This window comes from Mugil cephalus, chromosome 17, assembly GCF_022458985.1.
Source record: "Mugil cephalus isolate CIBA_MC_2020 chromosome 17, CIBA_Mcephalus_1.1, whole genome shotgun sequence".
Classification (NCBI taxonomy): domain Eukaryota; kingdom Metazoa; phylum Chordata; class Actinopteri; order Mugiliformes; family Mugilidae; genus Mugil; species Mugil cephalus.
Window position 1 is genome coordinate 16,975,330 of NC_061786.1, and position 16,941 is coordinate 16,992,270.

The 16,941-nt window shown below is 45.9% G+C and overlaps 1 protein-coding gene across 29 annotated transcripts in view; it reads left to right on the forward strand.

Moving 5' to 3' along the window:
* tnika (TRAF2 and NCK interacting kinase a) overlaps positions 1 to 16,941 on the forward strand; it is a 61,914-nt gene that overhangs the window by 37,468 nt on the left and 7,505 nt on the right. For 2 of the 29 annotated variants that reach the window (XM_047610334.1, XM_047610336.1), the window contains exons 9-29: positions 41 to 119; positions 222 to 397; positions 1,282 to 1,348; positions 1,453 to 1,651; positions 2,254 to 2,370; positions 3,973 to 4,059; positions 5,054 to 5,263; positions 5,555 to 6,118; positions 11,107 to 11,271; positions 11,501 to 11,791; positions 12,168 to 12,274; positions 12,537 to 12,652; positions 13,278 to 13,375; positions 13,545 to 13,568; positions 13,891 to 13,899; positions 14,399 to 14,467; positions 15,618 to 15,724; positions 16,027 to 16,129; positions 16,221 to 16,370; positions 16,480 to 16,579; positions 16,692 to 16,862. In XM_047610334.1, coding sequence (XP_047466290.1) covers positions 41 to 119; positions 222 to 397; positions 1,282 to 1,348; positions 1,453 to 1,651; positions 2,254 to 2,370; positions 3,973 to 4,059; positions 5,054 to 5,263; positions 5,555 to 6,118; positions 11,107 to 11,271; positions 11,501 to 11,791; positions 12,168 to 12,274; positions 12,537 to 12,652; positions 13,278 to 13,375; positions 13,545 to 13,568; positions 13,891 to 13,899; positions 14,399 to 14,467; positions 15,618 to 15,724; positions 16,027 to 16,129; positions 16,221 to 16,370; positions 16,480 to 16,579; positions 16,692 to 16,862 — 3,009 coding nt within the window. The remainder of the gene's footprint in view (positions 1 to 40; positions 120 to 221; positions 398 to 1,281; positions 1,349 to 1,452; positions 1,652 to 2,253; positions 2,371 to 3,972; positions 4,060 to 5,053; positions 5,264 to 5,554; positions 6,119 to 11,106; positions 11,272 to 11,500; positions 11,792 to 12,167; positions 12,275 to 12,536; positions 12,653 to 13,277; positions 13,376 to 13,544; positions 13,569 to 13,890; positions 13,900 to 14,398; positions 14,468 to 15,617; positions 15,725 to 16,026; positions 16,130 to 16,220; positions 16,371 to 16,479; positions 16,580 to 16,691; positions 16,863 to 16,941) is intronic. The other 27 variants (XM_047610340.1, XM_047610354.1, XM_047610335.1 and 24 more) reach the window with 24 other exon arrangements.

The window sequence follows — 16,941 nt, forward strand, 5'->3', positions numbered from 1 at the left end:
TCATTACTGTTTTTTTTTTTGTTTTTTTTGTTTTTTTTAGCACTGTGTGACATGCACCCAATGAGAGCCCTCTTCCTCATTCCACGCAACCCTGCCCCGAGGCTCAAGTCAAAGAAATGGTGAGTGCGCGTCTCCCAACCCTCCGTTAGTTGCAGGTAATTCAGAGCAATCCGAAATCTGTTTTTCTCAAACACATGTCTTGTGTGTTTGTGCGCGTTCAGGTCGAAGAAGTTCCAGTCGTTCATAGAGAGCTGTCTGGTGAAGAACCACGGCCTGAGACCCAGCACGGAGCAGCTCCTCAAGCACCCGTTCATCAAAGACATACCCAACGAGAGGCAAATCCGCATCCACCTGAAGGACCACATCGACCGCACCAAGAAGAAGAGAGGAGAGAAGGGTGAGGGAGAAATCCTGCTGTAGACTAAAGCGCACCTATGGATTTGGCCGGTTGGAGCAACAGTTTCATTAAGAATTTACGCCTGATCGATGCAATAGGCAAAAGAGGTGGCCGACATTAAGGAGAGAATTATGTTTATGGTAACTGCAGCGTTGGTTGTTTAATCCTGTTGTCTCTTGGGATCTTAAGCGGGAGCCAATATGTAGACAGAGAATTAAAAAATCCACGTACACTGTATGAAGTTAAAAGACCCACTCTCTCTAAGGCTGAAGTGCTTCATCACACGTTCGCTGCATGAAAAAAAAGACTCGCTGGGAGTGCGAAATCAGATGTTGGCACGCGCGCCGTCGCATTCCTGGTTTGCGGCGAGGCGGGGAAAATAAAAGTGACAGACGTCCAATAAGCTCCGCAGCGGCACAGACGCACACTGGTGACTTGCCTGAGTGATAGGCTGGCGGAGCTGCGCTCGTAATAACCACATTAAGCGCATCAAGAAACAACACACTGCAGGACGGATGTCACGTTGATGTATAGAAATGTCCTGTCATTGCAGAGGCCGACTTTCTCCAGCTGTCACTTTGTCACAGTCGGTGGGACGGCTCCGTGTGGATGTGTCTGGGGGAGAACTGAGCCATTTGTACGAGCGCTATGCTTTAAGCCACGTTTTAGACTGGAAGAGCTCTGAGCTAATGTTCTCCACCTCGCTACACACAGTAAAATTACAATTTATACTCTTATTCAAAGCGGCTAAAAGAAAGTGCCTTGGAGGAACGGGGGTCTGGGAATGCCTAAGTCGTGAGCAGTTTGGTAGCGAGCAGACGCACTTCACTGGCTATTACCTTTGTCGCTTATGCTTTTATTCTTTCCTTCTGCTTCTCCATCAGATGAGACGGAGTATGAGTACAGTGGCAGCGAAGAGGAGGACGAAGAAAGAGACATGGGTGAACCGAGGTCAGCGTCTTCACGTGCAGCACACGCTTAGACACAGCACGCATTTGACGCCTCACAAAACAATACTGTTTTTTCTTATTTTTTGCTTCTTTTTTTTTGCCCAGCTCCATCATCAACATTCCCGGGGAGTCTACCCTGAGGCGAGACTTCCTGCGCCTCCAACTGGCCAACAAGGAGCGTTCGGAGGCCCAGCGACGGCAACAGCTGGAGCAGCAGCAGAATGAAGAGCACAAGCGCTTGCTTTTGGCCGAGAGACAGAAACGCATCGAGGAGCAGAAAGAGCAGAGGAGGAGGCTGGAAGAGGTCAGAGGAAGCATCAACTATTACTTACTAGTCAAGTCAGAGCGGTAATTTCAGTGTAAATGTGAACTTAATTCATTAAATTCATAATTATCAGCATGTGCGAGTCCTCTGTTTGGGTTCCATATGACCTAGAGAATATGACATGAAGACATGATATGAAGACATATTTGGTCCCAGCCCTGGACCTTTAAACTTATATTTCGGTTGAATGACTAGTTCTTAACGGAGACTATTCCCTAGTTTCCCACTCTTAGTTCCAGAGAGTAGGCTTACAGAAAAAAATCTTTAGCCCATAATCTGTGTGCTCGCAGTGAGTTTCCACCAGGGTTCACATCCCAACGCAGTGATAAGCGGCACGACTCGACTCAGCTAACACGACCCCGCCGCTCAAGGCCAAGCTCGTTCCTGTGACTCTGCATGTGTTTGAATAGGGGGTTTTCTGTTGTTACGGGAGAAATCAAAAGCGTAAATGTAGAAACTGCACACACACTCACTAAAACGCGCGCATAGAAGCCGGTCGAAAGAGTGCGCACCTGGCAAAATGTAGAAAACCCTGCGTGGTGACCCTGTGTTCTGCGTTTGCTCTGTTCTCCCGACAACAGCAGCAGCAACGGGAGCGTGAGCAGAGGAAACAGCATGAGAGGGAACAGAGGAGACGCTACGAGGAAATGGAGCAGCTCCGCCGAGAGGAAGAGAGGAGGCATGCGGAGAGAGAACAGGTTCATACATTCGCTAATTTGCTACATTCAAACTCGTGTGTGTAGATTCCCTTATACGACTTCAAACTGTTTGCTTTTCTGTTCTGCCGACTGTTGTCTTCGCAGGACCCTTTCTGCTTTAACTTGTCTGCTTGACTTATCTCATCTGGGGTGTTTTTTGCTCCGTCATTTTTAGGACTTGCGTTTTACAAGACAACATAAATAAATTAGACATGTTTTCCTGTTGATGGTCCCATATTCCTCCACACGTCCTCTGGTTTTCTTCCTAATAATTCAGGTCATATAAATTCAGAGTTTATTATCCCTGTATACCAATATAAAATTGGTATAAAATGGCTACATGTAATACGAAAATATAAAAATAAGTGGTGAATATGCATTTGCAACTGGAAATGCAAGTTTCTTGGTAGCCTTCTTTGAACGATCCAGTGGGTTGCACATCAACAGCATCTAGCAGTGTTGTTGCATCCAACTGTACACTCCTCAGTTCACCCATTATTACTGCATATAAAGATGATCAAATCCCCTGTTTCATCACCCTTGGGCTTCTTGAGAAACGGCCGCGCAATCATGTGAAATTCATGATATTTAAGTGGGTGGTTTTTATAAAGATTTGCAACCGTGCAGTCACGAATGGTGAAATTAGATAAAGAAACGAAAACATGTGAACATGTTCTTTTCTGCTGTAAAACTGGGGTGTTTCCACACAGACATCAATGGGGGTTGATTCGCTTTTGAAGTCTCAAGGCTGCTACTTGAGAAATGGTAAAATAGAGTATGAATAGAGAGGCTTTTAAAAGGTGTTTTTAACCTGTTACAATACAAAGTGGCTGCAAAAAACTAAACAAAAAAAAAACTTTATGGAAACTTTTCCTTCTGAAGTCTTTGTTTTCTCTTTATTCGTCTTTATTTCAAGTGAGCCCTATTGTTCACTTTTCGTCGGGTCCATTCCCTTTTTTTTAAAATTATATTTCTTCTTATTATTATTATGTAAAGAGCCGGAAAAAGTGTTAACAGTTATTTTTGGAAACCGTGGCAGCTCCTCCCATGACGCTCTAGCTTAGATCCTTTTATGGCTCTCTGTATAGTGTTGTCAGACAAGAAACTCGTGCAGCTTCAAAACTCTCAATTTCATGTTTTTGTTGCCATTTCTGGCATCATTTATCTAACTTCCTACTTCCTGGTCCTACTCTTGGATTTAACTGTTCTGTAGCTTTCTGTCTTTCTTTAAATAATTCTTTCTCTTGTCCTTCCAGTGAACTTTCTGCTCTGGTGTGCATATTTTGTCCAGCGTTCTCCCTCTTTATTGGTCTGCTGCCTCCCTCCCTTGTTTCGAAATAGAAACCCTCAAAACTGTTTTTCTTGTTCTTGTCTTTATTTTCTTCATATAATATATTGTTTGAGGATGCGATCTCCGTCCCTTTATCCGTCGTCTTGCTACCACATCTTCTCCACACTCACAGCCACCTCGGGAGATTCTCTTTTGTATTTCCCCCTTTTCATACCTCGGCCTTCCTTCCTCTGTCTGCGCGTGGATGTTTTGAGATTTCAAGATGTTTCTCTGAGTCTGTTTCTATCTCCTTCTGCTGACATGCTGCTCAGGAGTATATCCGTAGACAGCTGGAAGAGGAACAGAGGCAGTTAGAGATTCTCCAGCAGCAGCTACTACAGGAGCAAGCGTTACTGCTGGTAACCAACCATAGCCCTCCCGTGTGCCACTACCGCTCCCCATCTGTGCCTTGTGGTCCCCGTCCCCACTTCATGTACCCAAGTGGCAGTTCAGTGCAGAAGAACTGTTTGAGTCCCTCAGCCTGTTAGCTACAGATATGAAGCTGTAACAATGCTTAACTCTAATGCCTGTGTTGCATTTATTCAGATCACTGATTGCATGTAGAGTATCATTAAGTTGGCTGGATCTCAAAGGAATCCCCGGAGGGTGTAAAAATACTGCTTTGGCAGGCCCTTCATGTTGGCCCACACAAAGAGAAAAGTAGGACATTGTGGTGTTTCTCTCTAATGCAACAATGTTGCTGTATAAGTGGAGAGAATAACACAGTTTGTCATTGGAGTGTTTATCTGCCGCTCCTTTCATGCAGTTTATGGTTGTGAAAATGGGTTAAATGATGCATAGAGTCTGCAAGGAAACCTTTTGAGATCCAACCTGCGTAAGCTCCACGGGCATCATCAACAACCCGTGACAACGACTTCCCCTTTGCCGTCATTCTTCCTGCCTCCATCCCTTCCAAGTGCACACCTCCTTCTTTCTTGTCTCATGTTATTTGCCTGCGCCTGACATTCTTTCCTCCTCTACCCATCTTAAGCCGTATGTATGTCAACGTCATTGTGAAAGTTTTGTGTTCCACACATGCAGTATTTCAGTATTTGCGCCGTGCATGACTGCGTGAACGCGTCGCTTGAGTCTGACTCCAGTAACAGGCTTGTGTCACGTATAGTAATTGCAAATACACACATGTTACAATGTGTAATTTTGATTTGCAGCTACTATTTCTCTCCCCTCTGATTGTAAACAGATTTACACTTCTGTCTTATAACTTCTGGTCTGTTTTGGGGTTTACCTTTGTCACCTCTTCACCACATTCTATTCCACGTCCTTTCTTCTCTCAACCCTTGTGTCTCGCACGTTTCCTGCTTCCCACTCACCTTTCTTCCTTCCTCCCTCCAGGAATACAAGCGTAAGCAGGTTGAGGAGCAGCGGCAGGCAGAGCGGCTACAGAGGCAGCTCCAGCAGGAGAGGGCCTACCTGGTGTCTCTACACCAGCAGCAGCAGCAGCAACAACAGCAGCAGCAGGAGGGAAGGCAAGCAGAGAAGAAACAACTGTACCACTACAAGGATGTCGTTAATCCTAAAGACAAGCCTTCTTGGGCTAAAGAGGTAAGTCCCAAAAGGCATGCCATGCAAAGGCGCGCATGTGCATATGAATATGTGATGAGTTATTTTCAAAAATGTGAAATAGCTTCGTTGGGTGAGGAAGTGTGCCAAGTCTGAAGAAAGTTGTGCACTAACATCTTATTCAGCAGACCTCACAGGAACCAGCAGGCTTGCAAGGACTTGAACGGGGAGGGGGATACCACATTTTTAACATTTACACAGCTTCTATGGTAACCACACTGTGGCGTCTGTTGTGTTTGTGTTTGTTCACCCACCTCTGACTTTGACTCCTAGATGGTGAAGCCGCAGCAACCTGTAAGCTGTCACCCGTCCCGTCCCAATCTTCAACACCCCCAGCCATTCAACAAGCCAGCTGCATCCTCCATCCCTCAAGGCCAGCCCAGATTTCAGAGTCCAAAGCAAACCCCATCCCATGGTGCCCAACTCCTCTCCAACCATGTCCCTCAAATATGCATTTCACTAGATGCAGGGGTACCCTTAGATCCAGGGTTGAAGAAGGAGATAAGTCAGCAGGTCAGAGAGTTTAAGGCTCATAAAGATGGTCAGAGAGGCCATAGCCCGGGGCTCAATCAGGAGCGTAACAAGGCTGTTGGGAAAGTTCCCAACAAGGAACCTAAGGACATGAAGAAAAATGTCTCTAGTCAAAAGCCCAGCCCTTCTCCACCTGGGCCTCGTAATCAAAAGGAGAAGAATAGGAACAGACCTGTATCTGACCCCAATCAGGCAGCCATCCTGGGGTTAATGTCTTCAAACCAACAGAAGGCTCCTCAACCGCGTCCTCGGTCTCCAGGAGTGTTCCAGAAACCTACGTTCATTGTCAACCCACTGGCCAAACTGGTTAGTGGTCAAATTCGCGGAAAGTCGCATACACCCCGCCGTAGAATAGATGTAGACATAGAAAATCAAAATCAGACAAAGAATCAGTCCAAAATTAAGTCAGCTGTCAGTCACGACAGCCTTTTTGGTTCCTCATGTCAGGACACAAATGACCAGACTGACCTCCTCTCGCAATCCTTCCCTTCAAACGGTCTATACCTTGACCTACCCAAACAGAGGAACTCCTACTCACCTGCCTCAAACAATCTTAATTATCTCCACTTCCCTGATACTCATTTTTTCTTATCCACCACTTCTAACAGCCACAAGAACAGTGAGAGAATGGGACAGAATGCAATGAAAGGTAGCTCCTCTACATTTGACCTTAATACTTCTGCCCCCGCAGACGTACTCAGACATAACTTGGCAAATTTGAGTCGGCCTAGTCGCTCTTCTGAGCACTTGGCAGTCAACAGTCCCCACTCTCAGTCCTGCCATCAAAATGGTCTCTACTCTGACCCACCTAGAAGGAACTCCTGCACACCTGCCTCAACCAATGGCAATCATCTCCAAGTCCCTGGTCTAAATCTTATTTGCTCTCCTCCTGACAGCCACAAGAATGGTGAGAGAATGAGACAGAATGCAAAGAATGGTAGCTCCTCTGCGTGTGACCTTAGTGCTTCCGCCCCCGCAGACGTACTCAGACAGAACTTGGCAAATGTTACTCGGCCTAGTCGCTCTTCTGAGCACTTGGCAGGCAACAGTCCCCACTCTCGTTCCTGCCATCAAAATGGTCTCTACTATGACCCACCTAGAAGGAACTCCTACACACCTGCCTCAACCACTGGCAATCATCTCCAAGTCCCTGGTCTAAATCTTTTTCGCTCTCCTTCTGACAGCCACATGAGCGGTGAGAGAATGAGACAGATTGCAAAGAAAGGTAGCTCCTCTGCGTGTGACCTTAGTGCGTCCGCCCCCGCAGATGTACTCAGACAGAACTTGGCAAATGTTAGTCGGCCTAGTTGCTCTTCCGAGCACGTGGCAGTTAACAGTCCACCTAATTTGGTTCCTTCTCTGAACTCCCCCACATCCTCAAGGTCAGGGTCCAACAGTACCAACTCCCCCCCATTCTCTCCTGAATACATGGCTGATCGGTCTTCTCCAAATTTCTACGCTACCCTCGTCTTGCCCAACCAGACCTTCTATCCCGTTCTCATCTCACCTAACACTACACCTCATGGGTCCCCTAATGGTTCTCCCTTTGGATCCCAGTGCACAGTCAACATCACAGCTGTTGGAGCGGAGTCCTAGACTCTTCTCCAAAACACACACATATATATATATACGAACACACACACACACACAGACACACACCTGATGCAGTTCTGTATGAAATTTTGGCACACACACACATAGTTTTTTTTTTTACCAACAAATTCAGAATTGATGGTGGATGGAACTCAAAATTTAGACTAATCTAAAATTTCCTCCTCTCACAAGCAAATTCTCTTAAAGTCTCTCAAAGTCTCCACAAAGATGGAAGTACACTATGTAACATAAATATTGCTCACCCATAAACACATTGTACAGGATAATATAACTACATATATGTTTTACTGTAAAATACAAGTTTGCTTACTCAGTTTATTTTAATTGTTCCTTTTTATACTGAAAAACTTTACTGGGATCCAGAGGAGCGGTGCCAATGTTCAGGGATTATCTAATATCACCATAATTTGTAGATAGTTTAGTCAGTTAGAACCCTGAGTCAGTCCCCTTGCCCTCCCCCCGTATGTCACCTACCACCCAGTGCCCCCACAATGCACCACGGTGAGGCTACGTCTAGGAGAGTTGGCTTCGACGGGAAACCCAACCATCCCAGCTTCCTTTTTGGTCAGTCAACAAGTCAGTCAAATCCGAGCTTGGTGACGGGTGCTGGCCGAGTGGTGGTGGGATCCTTCTATAACAAACTCAAATCCACAGAAGACTCCTCCTGTGGTCCATCTTTTTCTGTCATATCTCATCGATGTAGCGTTAACCGCGTTTTTATATTTGTCTTCCTCCGTTTTTCCTATGTAGTAGAAAGAGTTTTTGGGTGGCTGAAAACACAAAACTGAAAATCTAAGCAGCCCAAAAGTTTTTTCTTCCAAAGTGCTCTAGTAATAGTGTTCTCTCTATTTCTTGTAGGAACGTGAATGTTATATGCTAACTCTGATTCCTTCCCACAGATCAAACTTGGCTTTGATCGCCGCTGTGTTTCTCCTGAATCGCCAAACGTTTCTTTTCCATTAGCACATTGTTTGTCTACAGCCGATTCTTTTGTCAGTAGTGGCCTTTTGACTAACTCCCTAGTACCTAGACGCATTTCTTCTGCCGACGTAGATGTTTCAACATTTTAGTTGACCTCCTAGCAGGCATCTAACAGACATGAGGAATGACACAGTATTGCATAGTTGTTTTTGACCCAGGACATACAGTGGGGGAAATAAGTATTTGATCCCCTGCTGAATTTGTAAGTTTGCCCACTTCCATAGAAATGATCAGACTCTGGTTTTTATGGTTGTTTACTGGTTATGGGTATAGACAGAATATCAATTGAAAATGCATAAAAAACACACAATCTAAAAGTTATAAATTTTTATGTATTTTATTAAGGGAAATAAGTATTTGATCCCCAACAATTCACTTAGAATTCAGGCTCCTACAGATTGGCTGGTGCGCATGTGGCACACAGCTGTGCTCAGTCAACTAATTACCAATACTCCTGATCTTAACTCGTCATGTATATAAAGCACACCTGCTCTAAGAATCAGTTTCTTACATTCCAACTTCTACAGCACCATGGGCAAGACCAAAGAGCTGTCAAAAGATGTCAGGGACAAGATTGTAGACCTGCACAAGGCTGGTATAGGTTACAAAACCATCAGCAAAAGGCTTGGTGAGAAGGTGACAACTATTGGTGCCATTATTCGCAAGTGGAAGACCCATAAAAGGACCATCAACTGTCCTCGGTCTGGAGCTCCCCGCAAAATCTCGCCTCATGGAGTGAGGATGATGATGAGAAAGGTGAGGGAGCAGCCTAAAACAACACGGCAGGAGCTTGTTAATGATCTGGAAGCAGTTGGGACCTCCGTCACCAAGAAAACAGTTGGCAACACACTGCGCCGTTATGGATTGAACTCTTGCAGTGCCCGCAAGGTCCCCCTGCTCAAGAAGGCACATGTACAGGCCCGCCTTAAGTTTGCCAGTGAACATCTAAATGACTCAGAGAAGGCTTGGGAGAAAGTGCTGTGGTCTGACGAAACCAAAGTTGAGCTATTTGGCATTAACTCGACCCGCCGTGTTTGGAGGATGAAAAAACGTGAGTATGACCCAAAGAACACCATACCCACGGTTAAGCATGGAGGTGGAAACATCATGTTTTGGGGCTGTTTTTCAGCAAAGGGTACAGGGCAACTTCACCGCATTATGGGGCCAATGAATGCAGCCATGTACTGTAACATCTTGGACAAAAACCTTCTTTCCTCAGCAAGAACACTGAAGATGCCTCGTGAGTGGGTTTTCCAACATGACAATGACCCAAAACATACTGCCAGGACAACAAAGGAGTGGCTCAAGAAGAAGCATATTAAGGTCATGGAGTGGCCTAGTCAGTCTCCAGACCTTAACCCGATCGAAAACCTGTGGAGGGAGCTGAAGCTCCGAGTTTCCAAGAGGCAGCCAAGAAACTTGAAGGATTTAGAGACTGTTTGTAAAGATGAATGGGCCAAAATCCCTCCTGCGCTGTGTGCAAACCTGGTGACCAACTACAAGAAACGTCTCATCGCTGTGCTTGCCAACAAAGGTTTCTCTACAAAGTACTGACTTGTGTTGTGCTTGGGGATCAAATACTTATTTCCCTTAATAAAATACATAACAATTTATAACTTTTAGATTGTGTGTTTTTTATGCATTTTCGACTGATATTCTGTCTATACCCATAACCAGTAAACAACCATAAAAACCAGAGTCTGATCATTTCTATGGAAGTGGGCAAACTTACAAATTCAGCAGGGGATCAAATACTTATTTCCCCCACTGTAATATTGAATGATTGTGCAAAATGAAGTGCTCATGTGAAATCACAGAAAGCCTGCAGCCCTCACTGCGCACGCATGGTTACCTGGGTTATGTTCATACTATGCTCTGCTGAGCCATGACTCAGCTCACGACCGTCAACTGTTGAGTAGCCCGTTTAGTCTGGAAAAGTGTGTTTTTGGCAGTTGGGAGCATACCCCGGAGCCTTCTCTTACGGCACAGCAGATAATCTGTTAATCAGATTTCGCTGGCAAGAGGAGTTTTCTGCCTTTCTTGCACAGACGGTGCACGTCTGTGTTGATGTACTGGCATTTTTCACTTTTTTTTTTCAAACACAATAACGCACAAAACGCGCTGTACACAAACAATGAGTTCTGTTTTTTGAGTGTGTGTGCAGCCATTGCACGCACAGCTATGTTAGACTATGGTGCCTTTTAAAGGAGATTAGGGATTTATTCTTGACCTTTCGCTACAGCCATAAGATGCTCTTCTTCCTCAGCTGCGTGTGGGACACTGAGACACAAACCGAAACAATAAAATGGGGTGGAGACGAAGATTCAGCAGATGTGAAAGAACATCCTGTCAGTCAGGATTTTATACTTTCTGTGGTAGAGTTTCTGTGGAAGTCTGGCTTTGGTTACATAACAACTGGTTCGCTGAGACTGGTTATAACAAGCTAAGCTTCCACTGAATCCCGTAGAGTGCCAGCACAATAACATGTCATAAAATGATACTGTTCACACGAGTAATGAAAACCCTTTATTCAACCATGAACATTCCATGTTGTTGTCCCACAGAGCTGAGCGAAGTTAAGGTCACTTATTGGTTTGTTGAGGTGCTTGGGTGGCATTACCCATTGTGGGTGACTGGTTGTGGTGCGTGCTGGACTGTGAGTCATTGTGGTGTGTGTGTGTGTGTGTGACCCGTCTCAGGTGGAGGAGCGATCTAAGCTGAACAGACAGAGCTCCCCAGCGCTGCAGCACAAAGTCTCCAACCGCATCTCCGACCCCTCCCTCCCTCCCCGCTCCGAGTCCTTCAGCAGCGGGGGCATGCAGCCCGCCCGCACCCCACCCATCCACCGCTCCATCGAACCACAGGTGTGTGTGTGTGTGTGTTTATGTGTGTGTGCGTTTGGTGTGTTTCCAAGTATTTCGACACAAAATAATGACAGATGTCTTTGTGCTCCTTTCTGTTATATCGTCTCCATCTCCATCACTTTCCTGCCATTTTCAATTTTTCCTCAAGTTACACCTTTTCAGCAACACACCTATTTAGGGTTCCTCTATTCTGCTATTAATGCATACCTTCTTTCTTTTGCTCCCAAAGATGGCCCACCTTGTCCCGGTGAAGACCCACTCCAGCTCCATGTCCGGCTCCCAGTCTTTGCAGGACCAGACGGGCTCGGCCCTGAGCGAGGTAGTGAGCGCGGGGTCCCCCAGGCCCGAGATGCCCCGTCAGAACTCAGACCCCACCTCTGAGACCCCGGGACCCCCGCTGCGCGTAGCGGATCGGGATCGGGACAGGGATCGGGACAGAACTGCTTGGCTGAGAGAGGAGGACATCCCACCCAAGGTCGAGAATCGCAATCAGAGAGGACGACTGACGATATCTGATCATGTATTTTTAAACATTTTAATTCGTTTTTTTTTTTTTTTGTTGTTTTACGTTCACCTAAATGTTGTGTAGTTTAAATTGCAGATTACATCAGGTCTAGCTTTTCTCATTTAATGCAACTTTGGATGCTGTCCTATCCACTTTTGAAAAAATCTTAAAAGAGCTGCTCAGCTGGAGAGACTTTATAATGAAGATGCTCTAAAATTAGTAAATGCTTCACTTACCACTTTGCTGGCATTCGTAATCCTTAGACTAGTTAGATGTTCCTCTCTTTGTGTTGGATTGGCAGTGAAATGATAAATATTAACGATAAAAGATTTTCTTTTTAGGGGAAAAGGGCTACTTGTGCCAGCTGTGCTGATCTTGTGTCTGTGTCCAGGTCCCCCAAAGGACCACTTCCATCTCCCCAGCCCTGGTCAGGAAGAACTCCCCTAACGGAGGAGTGGGTCTTGGTCCTCGCACAGGTTCTCAGCTCATAAGGGCCAGGTAAGGCTACACTGATGTCGACACAATTTCTTCTCTCTCTTTTTTTTTTTATACTTAGAAGAAATAAAAACTAAATATTTTATCGCATATTTTAAAATTCCTTCTGCAGCTGTTACCTCCGACCAAACATGTTATTTTTGAGCAGAAACTATTAATTGCAGGAATTCTATCAAGCTGCACACTGTGTTTTTGCAGTGAGTTGCATCAATAAGGGTAAAATAAAAAAAAATAAAAAAATATATATTTTTCCATCCTGTTTCAGTAACCCAGACCTGCGCCGCTCAGAGCTGTCTCTGGACGCCATGCTGCAGAGAACTTCCTCCAACTCGTCGTCTTCCTCCTCCCCCTCATCTCAGGGAGGCTCGGCCGAGAGGAGAGGTGCGAAAGCTCACGCCGAAACACTCTGTATGCATTTACTTGACGCCCTGACGTACACACCAGTCAAAATTTGCATGTATACGTGCACGTGAATCCAAAAACCGAGAAGCGCACAGGCGTCAGCGCGTACGCTCGCGCGGCTTCAGAGGCTATCAGCAGTCAGCTGCAGTTCTGCTCTGATCAACCTGTCTGATTTGCCCTGTTACTCTCGGCCTCGGGAGAGATAGAATAGAGGAAATGAGAGAAGGAGATAGGGAGAGGCGTAGAGGGATGTGTCAGACAAGAGGCCAGAAGGACATCTAAGATATGCATGGCTCTCCCTCTGACAGGCGCATGGCATAGGCATAGGAGGTTGAAGCATGGATGCGTTCTCCTTCATGTTTGTCGGATGTTATATTCAAGAATCTATATGCCAACTGAGAACCGTTGCCAGTTTCAAAGAAATGGTGGATTATATACCGCGCTCAGGGTCCCACGGGGCCGCTCCGCAGAGTGGTCGGCATGGCAACTGGTGGTCGCCCTTATGTCACATCCCGTTTCTATAGCACCTTTATGTTCAAACTGTTGTTTTGAACAGGTTTTGAACTGACTTTTTTTTTTTTTTTTTTTTTTTTTCTTGTGATAGGTCAAAGCAAGCAGGAACGATCCCCTCCAGGAGCCAACCGAGAGAAAAAGCCCAAGCAGGAGGATGGTCGTGAATCAGCCAGGCCCAGCAGACCTGCCGTAAGTAACAAAACGGACACAGGCGCAGATTCGCTTTCTATTACAGCGGCCTCCTCTCTGGGAATCTTTTACAGGCCTCTTCTTCTTTTATTTTCCTACTATTCACTTGGTCTTTCTTTCTTTCTTTCTTTCTTTCTTTCCTTATCCTCTTTCTCCTTCCATTCCTCAGAGCTATAAGAAAGCCATAGATGAGGTTAGTGACAATCGAGTCCCCTTTATTTCACCTCGGTTTTCCTTTGCCTCTATCTTTAAAGCCCCTTCTTCTTCCCCTCCCCGGCATGGTGGAGTCAGTTAGCGTCACAAGGAGAAATTCTGAAAACATCAGGGTGATGCAGCAGTGGCATGTGTGCTTCTTCTACACACATACCCGAGAAAGTTTATACGGACGTGTGCTTGTGCGGGTTTGTGTGCATGTGAGCTCTTGGGTGAAAATGTTTGGGAGCTGAAACTGCCAAGCACCCAAACTATCTCTGAATCTCTTTTCCCGTTTCTCTGTTGTCGCGGTTACTGGTCAGGAGGAGCTGGTAAGCACACCGTGTGTGAGAGGGTCTTTTCTCTACCCCCACCTCCCCACGCCTGCATGACTTGGTTTGATCCGGGAGGGTGATGGGAAGGGGAGGGACCACGGGCCAGTTGGCATGGGGGTGATTGGTAGGAGAGGGCAGAGTAACTCTGCACTCCGATAGTGCATCGAGCTTGATTATCTGTCTTTCTCTTTATTAAGATTTGCTTGTGAGTGAATAAAAGTGCTGATTCTAATCGATATATATATATTTAAATATATAAAAAAAAGAAATGCTCTCAAATCAGCACTCTTGTTCGATGACAATTTCAGGCCCACATGTCTGTGTGTGTGACAAAAGCTAAGTTGTCTTTATGAAACGTTTCGTCCTGTTCATTTTATCCTCTCGGCTCCCCTTGCCCCTTGTATGTGATTTCGTCGGTCAGGTTCTGAGGCTGACGATGCGCTGGAACCGATGTGCTCAATGCCTCTCCTTTCTCCTCTTCTGTTCCGTGTTGCAGGACTTAAATGCGCTGGCGAAGGAGCTCAGAGAACTCAGAGTAGAGGAGGGCAGCAGGCCTCCAGTCAAGGTACGAGGATACCGGTGTCAGTGATATCCGCGAGTGAGACTTGCGTACTTGATTAAGTCGCGTTCAGGCATGCAGCAAAGCCGGAGGATGATACCTTTCTACTCTCTAGGGCAGGGGTGTCAAACTTATTTTAGTTCGGGGATCAAATACAGTCCAATTTGATCTCAAGGGGGCCGGACCAGTAAGACAGTAGCTTATTACCTGGGAAATAACAAAATAAATAACTCCAAATGTTTCCCTTTGCTTTTTGGTGCAAAGCAGTACAGCTACATGTAATGAACAACCGCCAGTTTCTTAAGAAGTGCAAGTGCAATTTCTTACTTTATCGAACATTTTCAAGCTAATATCTCATCCCACGGGCCAGATTGGACCCTCTGGCGGGCCGGTTTTGGCACCCGGGCCTCATGTTTGACGCCTCTGCCCTAGGGTGTTTCAGTTAGTCAAAGTTATAACATGCACACTTCACCACTCATCCAAGTGGCTGGTATACCCGGTTTTCTTTGGAATGCCTGCGAATGGTGCTCACATAAAAACTGTTTACAACTAAGGTTTATGAACAATCACATAGTTAATTGCAATTACCTGGGTTGTACAGAACATCTTATGGGACAACACCTCGAACAGGTTATTTATGAGCAACAGTCGTGTTTTGCTTTTTGTTTTTAGACGTGTCACGTGGTAGAAATACTTTAAGGCTGTTTGAACATATTATGTGAGACAGACTTCACACGAATCCTTACTCAACAGGACCCGTTGTGCATGTCGTTGAGCACCGACGAGTGTTTTGGCGGTGCGTTTCTTCCTTCGTAGAAACTTGTATATTGATACAGATGCATTTTTAATGCTGCATCATCTTCTCCTCTGTGGGCAAATTATGATTAATTTCGAGGCTCTGCTGAAAAGTGTAAAGACTGAGCACTATATAAGCAAAACAAAAATCCAATTATGGCTTCTGAAAAAAAAAATCCACAAGACTCTGTTAATGATTTTAAATACGTGCAAGTCCAAATGAGTTATGGAAGTAATTTAAATGCAGCCCCAATAAGAACTTGTTATGCTCGTTACGTGGAACTTGTTTTCTCACGGTTGTTTCCCTCCGAACTGTTCTCTTTATTAAAACTATATGTTTTTGGCCCGATTTCCGCTCAAGGTGACGGACTACTCGTCTTCCAGCGACGATACGGAAAGCAGCGACGACGATGGGGAGGCAGTGGGACACGACGGCACGGTCGCCGTTAGCGACATCCCTCGCATAATGTAAGATGCCTTCTCTGTTCTTCTTCTCTCTCTCACTATAACTTTCTCGATTTGTTGCTATGGCGTGGGGGTGCCCGCTCTGGTATAGGTGGTATAGGTATAGGTGCCAATTCACCCAACTGCCAGGTCCACAAGTTCCCCAGCAGAACATTGATGGTCAATGTTATTCACTTCTCCCCTCAGTGTTTTTAATGTTATGGCTGATCGGTGTATTTGGCATATGCGTTACGGCAGTAGCTTGTCGGTATAATTCTAGCAGTACCTCTTTGTGAATGATCTTTTTTCTTGTGTGCGTGCTGCAGGCCAGCAGTGCAGGGCAGTGGTGAGTCGTATGGAGGGCTAACCGAGGACTCTCTGGGAGATTCTTATCATAGCTCCAAGGACAGCACTCTAGTGATGAGAGAGGTGATGAACATGCGCACACACACATGTTGCCTTTTGGTTGTATTCTGCTACCAAACTAGGCTCACTTTATTTTTTTATTTCGGTCTCTCAGGCAGAGGAGAGGAGGAGAGCCGGTCACGGCGAGAGTAACGGGTTCGGGAATCACGGCAACCACGGTAACCTCCCTGACCTGGTGCAGCAGAGCAACTCTCCGTCAGCCACGCCCACCACAGCCCTGCAGGAGCTGAGCGAGATGGCCGAGGTCAGACGCGCGTCCACAAGCATACATTCTCCCATTAGCACCCCTTCTGTTGGAAGTGATGCATGTTTATGTTCGTGTATATGGGCTAATGCTGAGTGATCTCTTACAGTTTGGTGTGGGCGGCTCCAAAGCTTCATTCACCCCATTTGTTGACCCTCGGGTCTATCAGACTTCTCCAAGCGAAGACGACAATGAAAACTCAGCAGCAGGTAGGAGCGTCTTGTTTTCATTTTTGAGCTCACTTTGCAGCTGAAATATTACAAAAAAACTGTCTGCTCACAACTTTCTTTCTCCATCTGTGTCCCCGTCTGCGTCCTCCAGCCATGTTCGCCAATGAGCTGCTGAGGCAGGAGCAGGCCCGGCTAAACGAAGCCAGAAAGATCTCCGTGGTGAACGTGAACCCCACAAACATCAGACCCCACAGCGACACGCCGGAGATCCGCAAATACAAGAAGCGCTTCAACTCCGAGATCCTGTGTGCGGCACTCTGGGGTAGGACGGAATATCCTTCCTCTGCCGCCCTACATGAGAACATCCTCATCAATATCCCCCGTCTCTCATTTTTTTCATC